General features: G+C 43.6%; 4 protein-coding genes across 4 annotated transcripts; 3 read left to right on the top strand and 1 right to left on the bottom strand.

Annotated features, from left to right (window-relative positions):
• Positions 1 to 1,923: 1,923 nt before the first annotated feature.
• On the top strand, positions 1,924 to 2,118 carry CCR75_004325 (uncharacterized protein; the record flags this gene model as incomplete). Its single annotated transcript, XM_067962411.1, has 1 exon — positions 1,924 to 2,118. The coding sequence occupies one exon, from the start codon at positions 1,924 to 1,926 to the stop codon at positions 2,116 to 2,118; it is 195 nt and encodes a 64-aa protein (XP_067818563.1).
• Positions 2,119 to 3,097: 979 nt separating this feature from the next.
• On the bottom strand, positions 3,098 to 3,858 carry CCR75_004324 (uncharacterized protein; the record flags this gene model as incomplete). The annotated part of the gene is made up of 4 exons (XM_067962410.1): positions 3,098 to 3,301; positions 3,351 to 3,492; positions 3,525 to 3,784; positions 3,817 to 3,858. The coding sequence occupies 4 exons, from the start codon at positions 3,856 to 3,858 to the stop codon at positions 3,098 to 3,100; spliced, it is 648 nt and encodes a 215-aa protein (XP_067818562.1).
• A 553-nt stretch (positions 3,859 to 4,411) lies between these two features.
• On the top strand, positions 4,412 to 6,391 carry CCR75_004323 (uncharacterized protein; the record flags this gene model as incomplete). The annotated part of the gene is made up of 1 exon (XM_067962409.1): positions 4,412 to 6,391. One exon carries the CDS (start codon positions 4,412 to 4,414, stop codon positions 6,389 to 6,391), a length of 1,980 nt encoding a protein of 659 aa, XP_067818071.1.
• Positions 6,392 to 7,510: 1,119 nt separating this feature from the next.
• Positions 7,511 to 10,318, top strand: CCR75_004322 (uncharacterized protein; the record flags this gene model as incomplete). The annotated part of the gene is made up of 1 exon (XM_067962408.1): positions 7,511 to 10,318. One exon carries the CDS (start codon positions 7,511 to 7,513, stop codon positions 10,316 to 10,318), a length of 2,808 nt encoding a protein of 935 aa, XP_067818070.1.
• Between the last annotated feature and the right edge of the window lie 9,035 nt (positions 10,319 to 19,353).

Genomic DNA, 19,353 nt, shown 5'->3' with positions numbered 1-19,353 from the left:
TGAAAGACTCCCATGAGGTCAGGGAGCCTATTCGTATTTAGGATTAAGGCGTCAATTTTATCGAGATTTTGGACTTGTTATACGCTTCTCACGAAAACCGTAAGCAATTTAACGTCGCATTAAGCCCATTTCAAAGATAGAAATTACCGCTTTCGTCCCCACGTCGGACGTCAAGTCAGACCTAACAGGCTGATGTCGATATTTGCCCTCCTTTCGGCCAGTGACGAGCTCTGCAAGCTAAAATCCGAAACCCATGAGCCAGCGATTTCGGCCAAAGACGAAGCAAGGAATTTTTTGTTGACAGATGAGGCCCAATCTTTTATCATCGTTTAAATCACTGTACAGCCGCAGCTGGTCCTAGCTACGGCTTAATTGGAATCGTAAGCATAATTTCAAATCCGATCAGTATGTTAGACAGCTCCAACTAATGCACTAAAGCCCGGATGAAAAACGTTGCATTCGGTGAAAACATTACAAAAGCCTAAAAATTAAGTAAACATTTTGTATTTTTAATTATTTTGTTTGACATATTTTAAGATATCGGTTCCGATGTTGTACATTTGTTGCGGTTGTCCTTTCATCGGACCCATAGGTTGCGAACACCCGATTCAATGATATTAATAAATGGATGTTAACATGCCTTATGCATAACAGTGCATGGGAGTACACCTCGGTTATTAAGCCGTTAATATGGTACAATTACACATTGAGTAGAACACTCTTTTTGTAACAAAAAAGGAAATCCCATTTATTGAGGGCAATACGCGTGGCAGCCACTAAATAGAGATCTGGCGGCCAAAATCTAATTAAGGTAATTAGGGTAAGAAATTTACATATTAGGTTCAGTTACTTCGAGCCCGATTTGAGCTCGATATCATGTCGAGTGCCTTTATCCTTAGGCAACTCGCACGGAACTGTTTCAGGGAATACATCCCTAAATTAATCAAATTTTTGTTTAAAGAGATTTGTCTTATCTAACGGGCTAAAGTTGCCCTTATGTTACACAGTCCCCGTTAAGTACACTTGGTGTACTTAAGGGGATGGTCAATTTCTAATTTAAGTAATTAGACCCAGCACTCGGGCGTGGTTCACATTTGTGACCAACCCATGAGTATGTGATGCACATAGGTGTGTTCACATTAAGAGAGATGACGGCTAGCGCCATCCGTTACGCGAGGTATCTAGAAAGATACGCTCGCAATACATATTAATTTTTATTTGTAGATATGACATTTTGATTGGTAAAAATAGGTATTTTTATTTACTACGATTGAATATAAATCAGTCTGAAAACCGCTTTCTAAGAGGTAAGTGCGCACGAGGAGCCGGATTTACCGCTCCCGTGACGACACTTAACCAAAGTGCATAGTGCGTTGTGTGAGGTCGCTAACGCGCCCACCACAACTACCTCACTGCACGCAAGAGAAGCTGGTCAAACCGCTTCCTCGCTGTGCTAGGATGTGTGTCTAAGTAGTGCGTGGCCGCATTACGACGTGCCCGCCTACACCGCAGCTCTAATGGCTTCTTCATGTTGGAAAATGGTGTTTTACATGCTGAAAATACCGCCAGGTCACAAGCCATCAAGAAACTGTCTCTATTCAGGATTGACTTTCATTTGTATATTTTGGTGTGTTGCAGGGAACAGAAGCCGGAGGGTGAGCATACCATTTTGCAGGAGCAAGTAGCAACCGCAAATCAGGGTGGTACACAGATAATGTTGGCAACAAACTTACTCCTTAAAAACACTTCTGTGGAGACCTTGCTAGCGTCGTTTTGAAAGGTTATGAGCCCAATGGCGGGTGAGGAAGTGTTTAGGGGCGCAATACCCGATTACGCTGGGAATGCGTATGGGAAGAAGCGCAAGTAGCTGCTCGCGAAAGGGGCGTCACTGAGGAAGAGTACTTGGGTGCTCGCGAAAAGGGTATGCCAAGTGTTGAAGCCTTACCAGGCTGCGACATTGCCGCAGAGCTGGCTAGGATTTCTTCGCGTTTGGACTCTATGAATAAAGAGCGTCAGGGACCAGGACAGTACCATGCTGAGACCAAGGTTTACCACCTCGTAATTTGTATGCAGGTGGATTTGGGTCATGACGCAGGCCCCACAAAAGTGGACCTTTGAGTTGGTAGACAGACATCAAGTTTTTCGCTACAAAAGTGGAGTACATGGTCCAGGTGCGCGCGCGTGGCGAGAGCAGGCTCAAGCGAATTACCAGCAGCAGCTCGCGTATGAACGCCAGCGTATGCAGCCCCAGTCTTGGCATGAGTTGCATCAAGGAGTTGCTGAGTTGCACCAATGGGCAGAGGGGCGTCGAGAAGAGTTACGGCGCAGGAGCAAGGAGCAACTGCAGATCAGGGTGGCAGTAGGTATGACACAGATAATGTTGGTAATAAACTTATTCTTTAAAAACACTTCTTTGGAGACCTTCCTAGCTTTCTATTTAAAAGTTCACCATCCTCAAGTGCGATTCACGTAGTTCCAGGAGGCTTATAATAACATTTTTCAGGAAGGTGGATAATTGACGGTAGATTTCAATGTTGCTAGTCGTGCGCGGAGAATTCAATGTTGCTGTTTGTGCACGGAGATTTCGACGTTGATGTATTAAATGAAATGTGATGAGCTGTAAACACGACATTTGATTGGCTAAAACTGAATTGAGTGAGTTTAGGAAAAGCGAGGGTGAGTTTACGAATTCCCTAAATATACTCCATCGTAAGCGTCGAGCATCGTTTTGTTTTGCTTAAGCATACACGATATCACGCGGCTCGGGAGCGTAAGGGAAAATGTCCTTCGACTATGAAATTGCTATAGTACTGGTGCCCTGCACGCCTAGGTTGCCTATCTCAACAAATGTGATGTAACTTTCTAGCTATTTCCAATTATTCGCATAAAATAATTCGAAGCACTTGGCAATTGCCAAGCTGTTTATTCATCAAAAAAATAAATTAAGGCCGCGCGCTTTCGAAGTACGAGCCAATAGTTTACTTTTACTTAAGAAAATCAAAAAATAAAAACGAAAAAAAAAACAATAGAATTGCAAGTAAAAGTAACTTTTCTTGTCCCAATTTACATGGCAGAATTGACTTGGTGCCGACCCCCATCACCACCAAGTCAATTCTGCCATCGCATTGGTTAAAAATCTCTTCTGCGGTACCGTCATAATGGGCGAGCGGATTGGAAGGGTTTTTGTATTAATCAAAAATATGCGAGTTGGAAAATGCAGCCTGCAGACACTTAGCGATGCCAATGTGGCTCTTTGGCGAGTCTTACGGAGCCTCTGTCGGGGTACCAATGATTTTCGCACCTAAAGCTTTAAGAACGTCTACTTTCTCGAGGCTCGTTTATTTCTATACGCGTTGGGGGATAATGAGACGGATTGCAAGAAGACTTGAGATAGTTTCGGACTTACCTGGCAGCGTAATGATGCAGTGGTAGCCCTTTATAGCAGATGCAAGCGCCAAGCCAATAGCTTTAGTAGAATCTTCATTAGCATCGCTAAGTAGGATTTTTTGAAAAGATAATTATACGCATCAGTGTTGTCTGACTTTGGCTCGATTAGCGTGTCGCCAGACTTGATACGACCCGAAGTTTCAGCATCTTCTATCATACGCTTGCCTACGCGATCTGTGGTAGATCCACCGGCGTTAAAGAACTCGCACTTTGCAAGCAATTCGCATTGTAAATGTGCCTTTTGCCAATGCTGTGGATGGGAATAATGGGCGTCTGGCCGACCGCTGCCTGGAGATGAAGTGCGCAAGTCAGCAAATGAAAACGATTCATCGCCACTCTTACGATAAAAAAACGAGTACCATAAATCACCATAATGTTGCTGTCGACGTCGAAGAGAACTTTCGACTCCATTAGTACATTCGCGACACAATCTTGCAACCTCATTGGTGGGGTGGCACTCTTTCAATCAGAAATGCCACTAAACAAACATTGCGTCCCTCGGAGACCGTATATTTACGTCCGCGCGACATTCAGATCACAACAAATTGCTATCCTTCGCGAAGAAACGCTTTTACGTCGTCAGAGCGTTGATTTGCATCGCGTCATTGGGCACTTTCCGTCGTACTTCTCGCAAGCTTACGAATTACACCCGCTGCATGGCGAAATTCGCCGACTTTATTACTTGGACCACCCTCGACGTTGTGTACGTACATTGACTCGTAGCAGCAGCTCATCTCCTCTTGAAAGAGAAACGTGGCGCGTGTATTCAAACTGACTCGTTCCCGATCTCGAGTGTTCCTTACTAACATTAATGTCACCGTCTTTTTTCTATATGTTTAGCTTATCCAAGCAATTGTATCCATTTTCACTTTGTTTTCTACAAGACGTTACCATCTCGCGTAACCCAATATAACCTGTCACGTTACAGCGGTTACACACCGAGTACACTCGAAGCCGGACGACGATGGAAAGTATTAGAAATAATACAATCGACGGCGATAGTTCCAGTGGCAGTCCAAAAGACATTCACAGTTTGATACGAAATCAAAAGTGTTTCCTAAAAGACAAAGGCCTTTGTAACCCCGAACTCGTCGTTAACACGTCGACACTTCAAAGCGAAACGACGTTTGTGAAGAAGAATGCAATTCGCCGTTTCGACAGCATGTTAAAGAAGAAAATGGCGTTAGCACGCTCTTGTAAAGATGGGAATGGACCCTTGTCATCAACTGTAGCAGCTCCCAGTATTGCTGACAAATTGAATCAAGAAAAGTGGCCTGTCAAAGTGTGTAACCCTCGAGCGGGTACAAAGGCACAAAAAAGGTTACAAACTGGGTTACAGTGTCAAGGACGCATAAATGCAAGTTTATTCGATATACTAGAAGAATCAGGAGAAGATTCCGAGACATCCAACAGCTCATATAGCTCATCAAATAGCTCGGAGCACACGGAAATATTCTGTCAACGGTTTTTATATATATCGTCTGCAAATTCAAAGCAATTAGAAGGGTTTCCATTGCTACTACCGCCACATTCTCGTGATTTCAAGTCCGACCTCGAGTCAGGAGCGAGGAATTCGCTTCCAACCATTAAAACAGAAGTTTTTAAGCTCGTAAAGCTTGCAAATCCAGTCATTTGGACCTACGTACTCGAGTTCTTTCCGTCAATCGTAAGCATGACACTCGTGGGTCACTTGAAGTCGCCCTTAACCAAGCAATATCTCGATGGCGTGGCACTTTCGACCATGGTTTTGAATCTCACAGCCATTGGTATTGGCTTTGGCTTAGCAACGGCCATGGATACACTCTGCTCGCAAGCTTACGGTGCCAAGAAAGCAAAAAAGCTGGGGATTTATCTTCAAAGTGGACTCATTGTCCTTGGTGTCACGTATCTTCCTGTATTCCTTTTAAATTGGTACACCGAAGCATTACTCGTAGCTATTGGCCAGCCAGCTCAAGTCGCCGCATTTGCAGGTCGTTTTAGCCAGATTTTATTACCAGGGATTCCAGCTTTATACGTCTACGAATTATTCAAGAAAGTTTTGCAAGCACAACACGTCGTGTTGCCAATGGTTTATATTGCTGTGATAAGTAACCTCGTCAACGTCTTTCTAGGGGGGTATTTGACTTTTTACACGTCTTGTGGATTCGATGGCACCGCAATTGCACGTCTCGTCTCGGACCTGGTCCTTCCATTCAGTCTCATTCCGTATTTTTATCAACATCCTTACGTTTTAGCCAAATGGTGGCCTGGATGGCATGTACACGAAGCGATGCAACACGTGAGTATTGTATTGGAACTCGGACTTCCAGGTGCCGCAATGTTATTGTTGGAATGGATGTCGTTTGAAATCATGGCGGCTCTTGTGGGGTTGTTGCCACATAGCATCATGGCAATCACCGTGCATTCCGTACTCGTGAATGTCTCGACCTTTGCATTTAATTTTTTTCTTGGCATTTCTGTGGCGGCAAATGTACTTGTGGGGACGTACTTGGGAAGCAACAAGCCGCAACATGCGCGAATGGCATCGATGCTTGGCATGGTCCTTGCCGTATTGTTCTCGGTGGTGCTAGCAGTCGTTATCGTTGCGACACGGTACTTGATTCCCGCGATTTTCATTAATGATACCGTATCGATTGCATCAAGTGGCCACGCAATCCTCTACCTCATGCCGTATCAACTATGTGATGCCCTTAATGCTGTCATGCAAGGCGTGCTTCGCGGGACAGGACGACTTTCTCTCGGCGCAACGATCAATTTATTCTCGTACTTTGTACTTGGGCTGCCTCTTGGCACGTATTTTGCATTTTCAATGGGTATGGGCGTCCCGGGATTCTGGGCTGGGTTGACGATTGGCATCGTTTTTGGCTGTGTTGTGTCATTTGTCAAGATTTGCGAGACGGATTGGAACGGCATGGCTGATGATGCGCGCGTGCGCACTAGCTGAGAGGCAATCGACGGTGACGCAGTTGAGTTTGACAATGTATTGTACCGACGCAAAATGCTTTACCTTTTTTTTTCAACATTTTAAAACCATAAAACGGAAAAAAAAAAGTTATTTTTTTGTATATCTTGACAAGCCCAATCAATGCTGGTAATTTCAATGCAATCTCCAATACAAATTTAATTTAAGATGTATTGCATTTTCAATCGTCGCTTTGAAATTCTGCGCATCAAGTTTGTGCGAAAGGCTGTTGCTTACCATGCTACGACCTGTTTTCTGAGCTAAGCTTTATAAAAGGAAATTTCTTCGAGAACTACAGCAATAGAAGTGTGATTGTTACAATCGTGCAACTTGTGTAAACGATTGAAGATTACAAACAAGGACTTGGTGGCAAAGAAAAGACGAAAGTCGCATTTTACTCGTGTTATGACAAAAGTCCGATTTTTAAAGCTAAATTCTTTTTTTAGTGACAACTTAAAAGATGCCTGCAGCAATTCTGATAATTATTACAGCGATAAGCCCAAGAGGACGTTGCATGTCAGAAAAAAAGATAGGATCTCGCAAAGATCGACGTTTAAGTTGCATAGCCCCTCGATTACGGATGAATCTCTGTGCATTTTAGTCACGATAACTGGGCTCACAATTTCCATTTTTAAGATGTGAAAGAGGACAACAACCACAAGTCGTTGTACGCATCCGCATAGTTTAGTGTCCAAAGATGTAATACTTGCCTTTTCTCGGGGAGGCGACACGTCGGTGAGCCGCCAAAAACAAGCGAGCAAAGATGTGCCGTATAGTGATTAAGGCTTTTTAAAGACCACTTAAGACAAGAGCGATACAGCACCGTTAAAAAGGACAACGTGAGATCGTTCGACAACACGATTGACCACCGACTTGACGTGTCAGCTATTTAGCTGAGCCTTTGCGAGGACACAACAAAGTCCCATCTCAAGAACAAAGCCTTGCTTGAGACGAGTTTAATCCAATGAGAGCGTAGAAAAAGGTTTTAACGTAGACTACGGACCACTTAAAAGACCGTATTGTAGTCCAAAGAGTGGAATTCTACAATGCGCATCGTCTGTTCGATGCTTCCTTCTTACTCGACACGTCTCTTTAAATCCAATGTGGGCAAATAGCAGTATGATCAGTGAAAGTGGGTGTAGTGAAAGTTCACGAGGGGTTCGTCTCACGTGCGACTCTAAGCAACGACGATTGACTATAACGCAAGAAGCAAACACGTCGCAAGCGTTGGGCTGGAACCTCCAAGTGTCGGACCAAGACCTCGTAACGGATCTCTTGGCAACGCTTCCAAAGCTCAAAGCTGCCGTCGACGACCATGAAAATCGAGCCCCAAATTGGCTTCGCAAATCCAAGAGTGGCGACGCAGTCGAAGTCTACGAGCTCCTTCCAACTCGCGATGGCAAAGGCGATGATATGGATCTCGTCCACTCAATCGTCGCTACCATTGAAATTGAGTGTCATTTAAACGAAGTATTAAATGTCTTGACAAGCCACAAGACAAATCACGACTTGGAAGCGTCCATGCGTGCGATTATTCCCAAGAAAAAGATTCGACAAGGCGAAGTATTGCTCGAACCCCATGCCACAACATTGGATGGAGCTCCCATTCGACAATCCCACGTCCCTTCGAATCCAAAAACAACTCGCACCGACCCAGACGACGCGGAGCGCAAAGTGCTCATCAGTGTCAGTATGACGCGCTTTAAATCCAAGCGACGACTGGATGTTCGAGGCCGGTTACGCAATCGCCATCAACGATTACAAAAGTTGTGTCTCGCGACGCTCACGCATCCGTTTGAAGGCAAACAACGCGCCGTTCATGTGATCAAGACACTGCCACGATCCGTGCATGATCAACTCGCACCGATTGACGAGAAACACCAGAGTCGATCCGTTCTTGGGAGTGGCCTTCGTGGTCTCGATCATATTTCCGTTGGTTTTGATATCCAGACACGAACCGTGCATTGTATTGGACCACGAGGCGCTGTCCAATCGACACGAATCATTGCTCACGGATACGCGTCCGTCACGCCGCCCGAACACTTTGGTCGGCAACAACAACGGACCATGACAACGTATAGTCCCTCGGAATTGGCGTCGTATCGCTCGGCGCACGCAAATGCCGAAGCCAAGCACGTGATTGAGCTCTTGACGACGTCTCTCATGCAATTTGAACGTGTCATTCGTCGTCGACGACTGGGTTTGCAAACCTTTATGAAAAACCACCCACGAGACCGCGACACTAGTCATCGTGTCCAAACGTGTGAAGTCTGCAACCATCGGTTCTCAATCCTACGACGGGAATTCTACTGTCAACTCTGTGGCCACGTGTGTTGCGGCGAGTGCTCGAAACTGTACGAAGTCGAAGAATCGGTCGGTCATGTCACGAAAAAGCGGCTCTGTGTGCGCTGCCTTACGAATGTCAACTCGTGTGTATTTGAAGACGAAGACTTTATGACGGCGCTTGGTCCAGCGGTGATTCATGACGACGACGAGCACGACGTTGAAAATACAAGTGACGACTGTGGCCGTCGTGATTACAACGATACGTACGCAAGTATTGGCTCGACAGTCGCGTGTTCCGAATTTGAAAGCGGGGACACTCCCGACGATCCCGACGTCCCACGCGACACCAAAAGGGAGCACTCTCGAGCTTTACAAACACTCGATCGGCTGGTGAACCTTTCGTCTCAAACGTTTAAGAAACCAAGTTGTTTCGAACGCTCGCGGCTTACCAAGTCACAATTGTATCAGCAATCAAACGCGTCGTCTTTTGCGTCAATGCAAAGTGATTGTACGCAACCCTCGCTCCAAGCGTCGCAAGTTCACGAGTCACCGAGTCGGTATTCACAGAACGCACGCGAATTGAAAGATTCTCAACTCACACAGAGCCAGTTGAGTCAAACGCAGTCGGAATCGCCGCGGAAATCCCATTACCGACAAAGTCACGAGTACGTATCCAACCACGCTCGGACACGAGACACGCAACTTACACAGAGCCAGCTAAGTCAATCCCACTCCCGCTTTCAAGACACCCAACGTCAACTGCACCACTCGTCACAGTATCAATTCCACGACTCGCATGTACCTCCTCGTCAACTCGGTCAATCCCACTCGGATCGTCGTCAACTCCAATCGAAAAACAAATCGTCCCACCTTCCTTTGAACCGATATAGCCATCATCCAATCCATCACCCGTCTCGCTTTCAACAAACCTCGAATGACGAAAGCGTTGTCGCACAGCTTCGTGCAGATGTCGAAGATCATCTCAAACGAACGCTTCGCGCCACATTTCACGAAACGAAACAAAATTTATCGGGTCCGAATGAATCGCAATTTTCCATTGCACCTCCTGAACGCGATTATCAATTGGAATTTGATGGAAGTCAAACAATGTCGCCTTCCCATCCGTTGCCACCAAAGCCGCTACCAGCTCAAGAGCGAAGACGATTGCAATACGTTATAAGCTCAGGGGCTCTAAGCCCGACGTACGATCGTAGTGCCTTGAACATGTTGGCACAAATTGGGGCCGCGCACTTAAACTGTCCACTGGGATACGTGACTATGATTGACGAATTTACGCAATACGTTGTTGGACTGCACCCCCACGGAGCCATTGGAATGTCCCTCCCTCGTGAAGAATCAATGTGCTCGTACACAATTTATCACGAACGTCCGTTAGTCGTGAAAAATGCTTTGAATGACATTCGATTTAGCCACATGGGGTTTGTGAGCCAAACGGGACTTCGATTTTATGCGGGATTCCCAATTCGAGCACCGGATAGTGCCGTGGTGGCGACACTTTGTGCTGCGGATTATAAGCCGCACAAATTCATTTCGGCGAAACAGTATGCCGAAATGGAGGCATTGGCCGACTTGGCAAGTACGCTCATTATCACTCGAGAGTAGTAAACATGATTTTTAGTAGGCAATTCGAAATAAGTTACATTCGAGTTTGAAAATCGACACTAAGACCATTTAGTGTAAAACTAAAATACTCATTATATATTCTCATATCGACAAAAAAATTCGGCCATGTATGAGGAAAGCTTGGTAAGGGAATGGTTATTCCTTCGGTTTGGTCCACACTTTTTGCGCTAATGAAAAACCGAGCTTTGCAAATAGCGAATACAAGCAAATATTAAATTGCGATACAGGCCAACCCGATTCAAAGAAGCAAGAATTTTATGTTAGGTAATGTGATTAATGCCACAGACCAAGTAAATGGTATTTATTAGATTTTGATAGATTCAAAGGCAGTCGCCTTGACGTATAGCACGCAGATTGACGTACTTTATAAGTAGCTAGTGATGTTTCGAGGGCTATTAATGAAACGGGGCACTGCCGACTTGTACTGCTTCTGTAACGGGGTGAATCGTTACATGAAATTAGCACTTAAAGGTTGTAAAGTAATATAGTATCTATAAGGTAGATAATATTTGGAGGATTTTACTTTATATAGTAATATCCTGAATTCTTATCCATAAATAGGTATAGGCCATTATGTCTATTTATTTTGCAGACTAATCAGCTGTAGAAGTAATCAAAGAGAGTTACAAGATAAGATAGAGATAAGAATTCATTTACATGTTTAGTATTAGGTTATAATTAAGTCAGCATTTACAAAGATAGATTAAGAGACACTTAACTATATGAATACAGTTTTCATTTTACCCTTTTAAGGTTAACTTGTCTTAAGAGAAGTATTCCTCTGCACGTACAGTGTACGTCTCCTAACGTAAGGCACCACTCACAAATGAAGCAGCGTGAAGTGGACTTGTGCTGAAACAGTACAAGTCGTAGTGCCCCATTACAGCTTCAGAACAAGTCCAATACGCACTGCTTCAGTGCGAGTGTTGCCTCACGTCACTTCTAGTACACTGGTACGTGCAGAGGATGTGTAACGGGCTAAAGTTGCCCTAATGTTACACAGTCCCCGTTAGGTACATTATGTGTACTTAAGGGGATAATCAATTACTAAATAATAGTAATTAGACCCAACGCTCGGGTGTGGTGCACATTTGTGACCAACCCTTATGGATGTGATGCACATGGGTGCATTCCCTTTAGGAGGGATGACGCCCAGCATCATCCGTGATGACGGCTAGCGTCATCCGTTACGCGAGGTATCTATAAAGATACGCTCGCAATACATATTAAATGATATCGATAGAGATATCATTTTAATTGGTAAAAATAGGTATTTGTATTTAATTCTATTAAATATAAATCAGTCTGAAAATTACTACCTACTTGGTAAGTGCGCACGAGGAGACGGATTACCGCTCCCGTGACGACACTTTACCAGAGTTCTTAGTGTGTTGGGTGAGGTCGCTTGCGCGCCCACCACAACTACCTCACTGCACGCAAGAGAAGCAGGTTTAACCGCTTCCTCGCTGTGCTAGGGTGTGTGTCTAAGAAGAGCGAGGCCGCATTATGACGTGCCCGCCCACATAACATCGCATAGCGAAAACACGGTTTCTGATGAGCTCAGGGGCAATCACACCCATTACACTACTCTAATGTAGAAATTAGGGTGTGTGGCAATAGCGATTCCTTAATGTAATTTTAGTGGGGAACCATAGTCCAAAAGAGGATCTAACGACGATTGTAAAGGAATAACTGTTGATTTTTGGATGATACAGTGAAAATAGTTTATATGAAGTTTTTAATCAATACGGACGGGAAGGATGTGGCTACACCAAGAGGGTTGTGTGTTTATACCGGTTCCAAAATTTTATTGATATATATAATTTCTCTCTTATAGGAAATAGTATGTATCATTTCATTCATGTGATGGGACACGCAATTATAGTGACTGCTGAAATTAAAAGTAGAAACCACGGTTTCGACTGCTTTAACTCGACATTGTAAGGCTACTGAAGTGAATGATGAGGTGGACGTCATTGCCTTTTCGGAAAGTTTCTACCGAACATTTACACACGAGTAACTACTTGGTCACACCATATTTTAAACAATTGTCCAATCGAGTCCTTTCTCGTTACGCCGTACAAACAGACGGACTTATCTTACTCTGCCGAAAGAGTTAATATATTGACTGTCGTCAATATCACATATGACCGCAGTCACGATCGAATGTTTAGATTCGATTGGAATTATTGACGAATAATGCCATTATTAATTAAACGCGAAAAATGCCGTTTATGATTGATGCTGAATTTAAATTTTGTTCTTCGTAAAATCTAAGCCAACGGTCCACGCGTTGTCACCGTTTTGTATATTCAGAAAGTATTTAATTTGTGATCACGTGAAACTTTTCGTATTCTCAATAACTTAGGTTTTTTGGGGCCAGTTTGCATTTACAGATCACAGATATCATCATCAACGCCTAGTGTTGCAAAAAATTTGTACAGCCATTCGTATGAAGCTAAGAAATCGAGCCTTCCAGCATAGCTTCGATCTTACTCCAATTTACTCGAACATGCCAGAAATTGGTCCTCTTCTCCACAAGTGACGAATATGTCAATATTAGCAAACTGCTGATTGGCTTGCATAAAATTTAAATTTACTTCGCATTTAGTTGAACATATTGGCTGAAAATGTCTGTCGCTATTAACAATTCGTACGTGTTAATGTCTTCGTGCTTTTATAAGGTCAATCAGGCCATCCTCGGCTAGACTATTCACACTATTGAATCGAGATAGTTTCATAAACCAATGCATACAATGTCATAGCACCACTTAATAGCCCATAAAGCATCCAACGTCAGCTGTAATGGAAAAACTAGAAATGTTAGCCTTAAAGGAGGTGTGGCACACTCTTAGAGATACTTTTTTCTCTTTACTTATGTAAGTGATACCATTTTAGTTATTGTAAGATACACGTGTCAACCAGCATATATAGATGTGGTGCACGGTCTGCATTAGTTTTATTAGGGTAAGCTAGTCAACATTTAAAACATAGATAAGGTCCAATTTTCCTTTTGATATTAAAGCGTTTCGTGCCTTTTAAAGGCTTACGATGCTATTACTAAGATTGAGAGTCCTATCTAATGCATAATAGTTGCCACATGGCTCAACGAAACACTGAATTCCTTAGGCCAGAACTCGATTAGCTCAACAAGCATGTACGATTCTTGGAGATTGTTACATTGACTGGATCTATGGAATTTAGCGACTATCTGAGTCTATGAGTCTACCTCTGACGTAGGAGCGAGGTAGCTCCGCTAAAGCTGGTAGCACTTGAAGTCAAACTTCGCCTGAGTCTTTACAGACCGATTCTCTGCGAGGATAAAACCTCTTTTAAACTTTTAAAATTTAAACGCCACGCCTTTTATAAACTTTAAGTTTCGGTTGCGGAAGAACAAATGCATTTTATCCTGCCTCATAGATCAGAGCTACTCAATGCACGGCTAGATGCCTTTATCCACTTCGTGTCCACCCTGATTGGACAGGAATATAACTATAGCGGCACCCACAGAATTGGTCTGTCCTAATAGCTGACTAGGAGCGTAGGGTGTCTTGAGTGTTAAGCATATGAGGTCAAAGATGGAGAAAATCTCCCTCCTAATTTTTAAAAGGTGGATATGGTCATAAATTTGACTTCTTTATTAGGGAAGCAGCAAGTTGGCTTGTCCATTTCCAAACTCGGTGGCAGAGCCAGTTAATGGGCTCTTAACCTGCAACACGTCTGTAGACGTCGCTTGTTCCACGTAGGACACGCTGAGACTGCAAATGTTTCGCATGTATCCCTTGCCTAATCATGCTTATCGCGTGCATCTACGCTTATTATCTTCCCGTAAGGTTAAAACCAATGGCGGACTATGTCCAAGAATTTCGAACTCTTAATGATGCTACCCATTACGAGAGACAATATTATAAATTTATTTTGAATGGTCTCTGTACGAACGTGGCAAAAACGAAAGTTTTCCAAGTCCACTTCGCTACATTTGAAGCGGCTGTAGATATTGCGCTGAACGATGAATTAGCTATAAGGCAGATTGCTACGTTACGCATAGGTATCATACTAGCTGTTCGAGTACATCTGGTTCATCTTAGAGACTAAGACCAATCAAATGTAGCCTCGTTAAGGAAAGAGAAGCAGAACTTAAAACCGTGGACTGCAGAAAGTATATAGATATCTTATGTAAGAAGCACGAGGCTTTTGGGTCCGGCGCGTGCGTTGCGCAACGCGACCATTTTATTGACTCGAAAGCGTATTGCAAATAATTTGACGTAGTCACAATGAAATGAGTTAGCGCTATATAGAACACCATGAAGCGGAAGGTAATTCTATCACTGTTCGGTTAGCGACTTGAACTTGTGTCACGGTGCCCAAATTTTGTAATACTTTAGTGTAAAGTTGTTGGATTTTGACAGCATTGAATACTGTCATGTCGTTTTTTTCAGATTCGAATTATGATTTCGTTCTTGGTATGGCTTGCCTTAAACGACATTAAGCATGAAGTAATTAATTTCGCTAGGAACATTGCATGGTTCGCCTAAGATCTTAGACCTTAGGCGAAACGCGCAATATTCCTAGCGAAGCTATGTCGAGTCATGAACCCACTATTTCTAGGCGGCAAAAGCCCAATTGACGCGAGCCACGGATAGAGTTCGTCAGTGTGCTGGCCGTTGGAACATCTGAGTTAAATGATACCAATGTTGAAAACTTAAGTCGCGAGTGGACTCGTTGACTGTTAGTGAATCGGCACGTATGATGTTGAATGATACTCGTTTCGATGAAGAACTACTGAACGCTTAAAACATTGTGGCCCAAGGATCGAGTAATCAAGGTTGTGACCCTATGGAGGCACGTGAAGTCGCACGTATCCACCAATCGAATTCGGCCGTGATGGACCCACACTTTTTGTCGGTTGTGAGACTATTGGCAATACGCAAAGGCGTTCCTGGTCAGATGTTTTGAATGAACGTGGTGTGATACGCAGTGTTTACTGGATGATGAGCTCGACTTATGTAGCTCTTCATCGGATGTATACGTAGATGTCGGCTCTCGTATAGAGCAAAGTTAGTTAAAAAAACTGTTAAACTTGGGAACAAGGATTTTCCGGCCTATGATCTCTGGACAACTGGAAGCCACAAAGAGCCAACAGGATGCGTTCCCACGTGAGCATCTAGCGCTCCTCGTAGAGATGGAGACGAAGGGGTGGATGGTACGTCCAGTGTGCAAGAAGCGATGTGTCGCTCGCTATGAACAAGTGTTTTCGAACCATCCTCGAGGAGTATTTAACTTGGAGATTTTTAAGGGTGAGTTCGGCTCGCTTTGCTGCCTCTACACTAAAGAGAATGATGGGGAGCAAACAACGTCATAGATTGAGGTGATGATGAGAAAGTACAAGAACCGAAATGATGTCGCTTCATGATCACAAGACGTGAAAGCTATCGAATATGTCTCAACGAATGCTGGAGATTGGGCGCAAGTGGGTTATTAGGATAAAGTATGACCCAAGCGGAGATTTATTATGTCAAGGCGTGACTCGTTGCTAAAGGATCTACCCAGCAACCTGGCATTGACTACGGATACGATGGCTCAATACGAATCGATTAACGCTGCACTGGCGACAGTGGCAGCAGAAAATCTTAACGCGGAGAATGTTGATGTTGACCCAGCTTTCTTGAACGGCAAAGTGGATACGAGATATACATTGATTAGCCAGACGGTTTCGAAGATTTCAGCTGTCAAAATAAGAAGTGTCTGCTTGGAAAGGCGCTTAATGGAACCAAACGAGCCCCGCGGCAATGCAGCAACACGCTGATTCAATACCAGGAAAGCTAACGCTTTGATCGCTCCGCCGCAGACCCGTGCTTAGAGACAGACCGACATCAATTGTTTACTGCGAGAAGCGAAGCGTTTGTGACATCACAGAGTGAGTATAGTAAACAACGTTATCCACTCGTCCACGAGGTGACTAATACGATTTATAATAATGTTAGCCCTGATGCTATCGCATCGTTATATGCTCTCTTAAATTTTGACGAAACGTTTGTTGATAAATTTGGCTAAGTTGTAAAGACTGGTGACTGTTGCAATCGATCCGAAACTGCAGTTATGCTCATCATTGCTTCTCGATGAAGCCGTCTTTGAGAATACAAAGGTGGCTCTTTAGCGCGCGTAGCGGATCATTAATCCCTGAAGATTCTTCAGATTGCTATTACAATCCACCGTCTGTTTTACCTCCTAATAAATGTACGTCATGAATTGACGTGGTTCCTCGATGTGAATAATGCGTACACGACAGTGGTGTTTACCAAAGACACAATGTGATGTCTTGACTATTTCTTCCGTGCTAAGCTCGCGGCTGAAATGGTGCGTGAGAGTAAGTCTCCACATTCAACACGAACATTTGTGTCAAGAAGGGCCGACCGAATAATGGCGCATTGTGCATACTTATTATAAGGTTAATGCTACCACTATACTATACGGGTACACATACACCAATTCCTAAATGGGATAGTTTCAGAAAAATATGTTGGGATGTATAATGTACAGTGCACTCGACTTAGCCGATATTAACATTTATCAACTGCTCATGCAAGCTAGTGATATTCTATTTGGAGCGGTATGTACCTCAAATTGCTGCTTTCCAATGCTCCGGCTACCTTAAATTGTATGGTGGCGCGTCTGTTCCACCCTCATAAATATTATGCACGGAAATTTAATGATGACATTTTCGTCCATAGTCGTGTGGTAGAGTCGGTCGAACGTCGATATTAGTCTAGACCACTAACAAGCAGGGCTCAAAGAAAGGTGGTCCAATATTTATAACTTCTTGTTATGTACAGAAAATCCTTAAAAGTCGCGTTTAAAATATTTATATTCTATTAATGAGAAGACTTATGCAGCACGCTTCCGTAACTTCGAGCTATGTCCCACTACCGTCACAATAAGAATACATTTCAGTTTTTTTACAAGCTTCACCACTGTCTTCAAATAAAGGTGGAATCGAATTTTCTATTCTATAAAAGACTTCCGCGTATACAGAGGCAGTCATGGCTGCTCTAAGTGCAGCCAAACATTTGATGGGGTGTGTCATTGTTATGAGCCAACCACTTTTGCCCAGAAAAGGCTTAGAGTCAAGCAGATAGATGCTTTCTGACTTTGACGAGAGTATACTTCTTAGCTAGTAGCTCTTTGTCATGAACGGGGTACTTCTTTCTACATCTAAGCTGCCGAGACTCAAATGCAATGACGTTCTCGACCTTCACCCACATGTTTGTAAGAGAGTACGGCCTATTGTAAAGTCAGATAAACCACAGACGACACTAAAGTCCGATCAGGATCTGGCAGTCAAAATCAGGTATCATTTGCCGCTTTGAAAATGTCATTCGCGGTGTTAGTCCAGCACTATCCTACATCCTTCTTAAGGAGATTGGATAATTGCCGAGTCATCTTGGCGTAAAATTTGGTGTACTTAAGCAAGTAAATGTATCATCTTGAGATACAAATATTTTTTTATACATCTCGTAGGAAGGGCGTCTCGATCCTTGCCGATACTGCCCTAGACGTGGATCTTAGTGCTCATTCAAGTCGGCTATCGATCTCCCGCAGGACCAAGCCACTTGTGTAATTCCTCCTGGTACTTAAGAATCGGCAATCAAAGATGGTTATACGTTAGCAGTGCAACGGAACACTACGACTTGTAGGGATATTTATTGTGATGAGTAGTCTCTCCAGACAAGCTATTGATTAGCCGTTTGGGCAAAAGCCACAACTTCTTTTCAGGGGCAAGACGAGACGGTTTAGTGTCTACGATCCCCAGGGTGGTACTCATTGAAGCAGGGGTACCACAAGAACTTTAATTCCGATGGCTTACGCCATCGTCATCATCTTTCACAGAAACACATGCAGGTGACCGTACGGGAGACGGAACGGGCGATGAGGGATCCATCTCATCGTCGGGTCCAAATAGACTATTAACTCGTTTATCAGAATGAGCCCTCTTATTCGAAGGCTCATAATCAGCCGCCTGACGGGTATCAGGCGACTGTTCCATCCTCCCCGAGTCGGCCATTTCGTCCGACTCGCACTCATAATCGACCTCTAAAGAGGGGTCGTACTCACGTGGTGAATCACCACGTGCACTCGCAACACCAAGTGTTGTGCGAGTGGAAGACACTACGGTAGACGGAACGTCTACCGCAAGAGATAACAATGCGTCACCCGCGGCTGCACGAACCGCAGCCGAAGGTTCAACACTATCCTCACCCCGCATGAATTGTTCCTTCATGCGATGGAATTTAAAATGATGGATCTGACCAATCAAAATCATTTTAAAAATTAAGTGGTCATTTAGCGACCACTCCACCTAATGACATTCAGAGTGATTGTCGTTTAAGGGAGGGGTGATGTAACGGGGTGTATCGTTACATGAAATTAACAATAAAAGATTGTTAATTAATATTATCCAAAAGGTAGATAATATTTGGAGGAAATTACTTTAAATAGTAATTTCCTGAATTCTTATCCATAAATAGGTATAGACCATTATGTCTATTTATTCCGCAGACTAATCAGCTGTAGAAGTAATCAAAGAGAGTTACGAGATAAGATAGATAAGAATTCATTTACATGTTTAGTATTAGTTTATAGTTAAGACAACATTTACAAAGATAGATTAACAAAGACACTTAACTATATTAATACAGTTTTCATTTTACCCTCTTAAGCTAACTTGCCTTAAGAGAAGTCTTCCTCTACACGTACAGTGTACGTTACTTAACGAGAGGCACCACTCACATCTGAAGCAGTGTGAAGTGGACTTGTACTGAAACAGTACAAGTCGCAGTGCCCCGTTACACAGAGAGTCACTTAGTTCTATATAATTAACAGGTTTAACAACTCAGTGAGTTGTACATCCTCGTAGAGCTTAAGGAATCCGAGTTCAAGGGATTCAGGGGCTCGGTTGAACCAAGTGGCAACTAGTGCCCGAGAGTATATACCTTGGAAAGGTTTATTTCTCTCGT

This window comes from Bremia lactucae (assembly GCF_004359215.1).
Source record: "Bremia lactucae strain SF5 chromosome Unknown BlacSF5_NotPlaced_72_SHOA01000026.1_19353bp, whole genome shotgun sequence".
Taxonomy (NCBI): domain Eukaryota; phylum Oomycota; class Peronosporomycetes; order Peronosporales; family Peronosporaceae; genus Bremia; species Bremia lactucae.
Note: the sequence above shows the minus strand (reverse complement) of the source record. Positions and strands in the feature narration are given on the sequence as shown.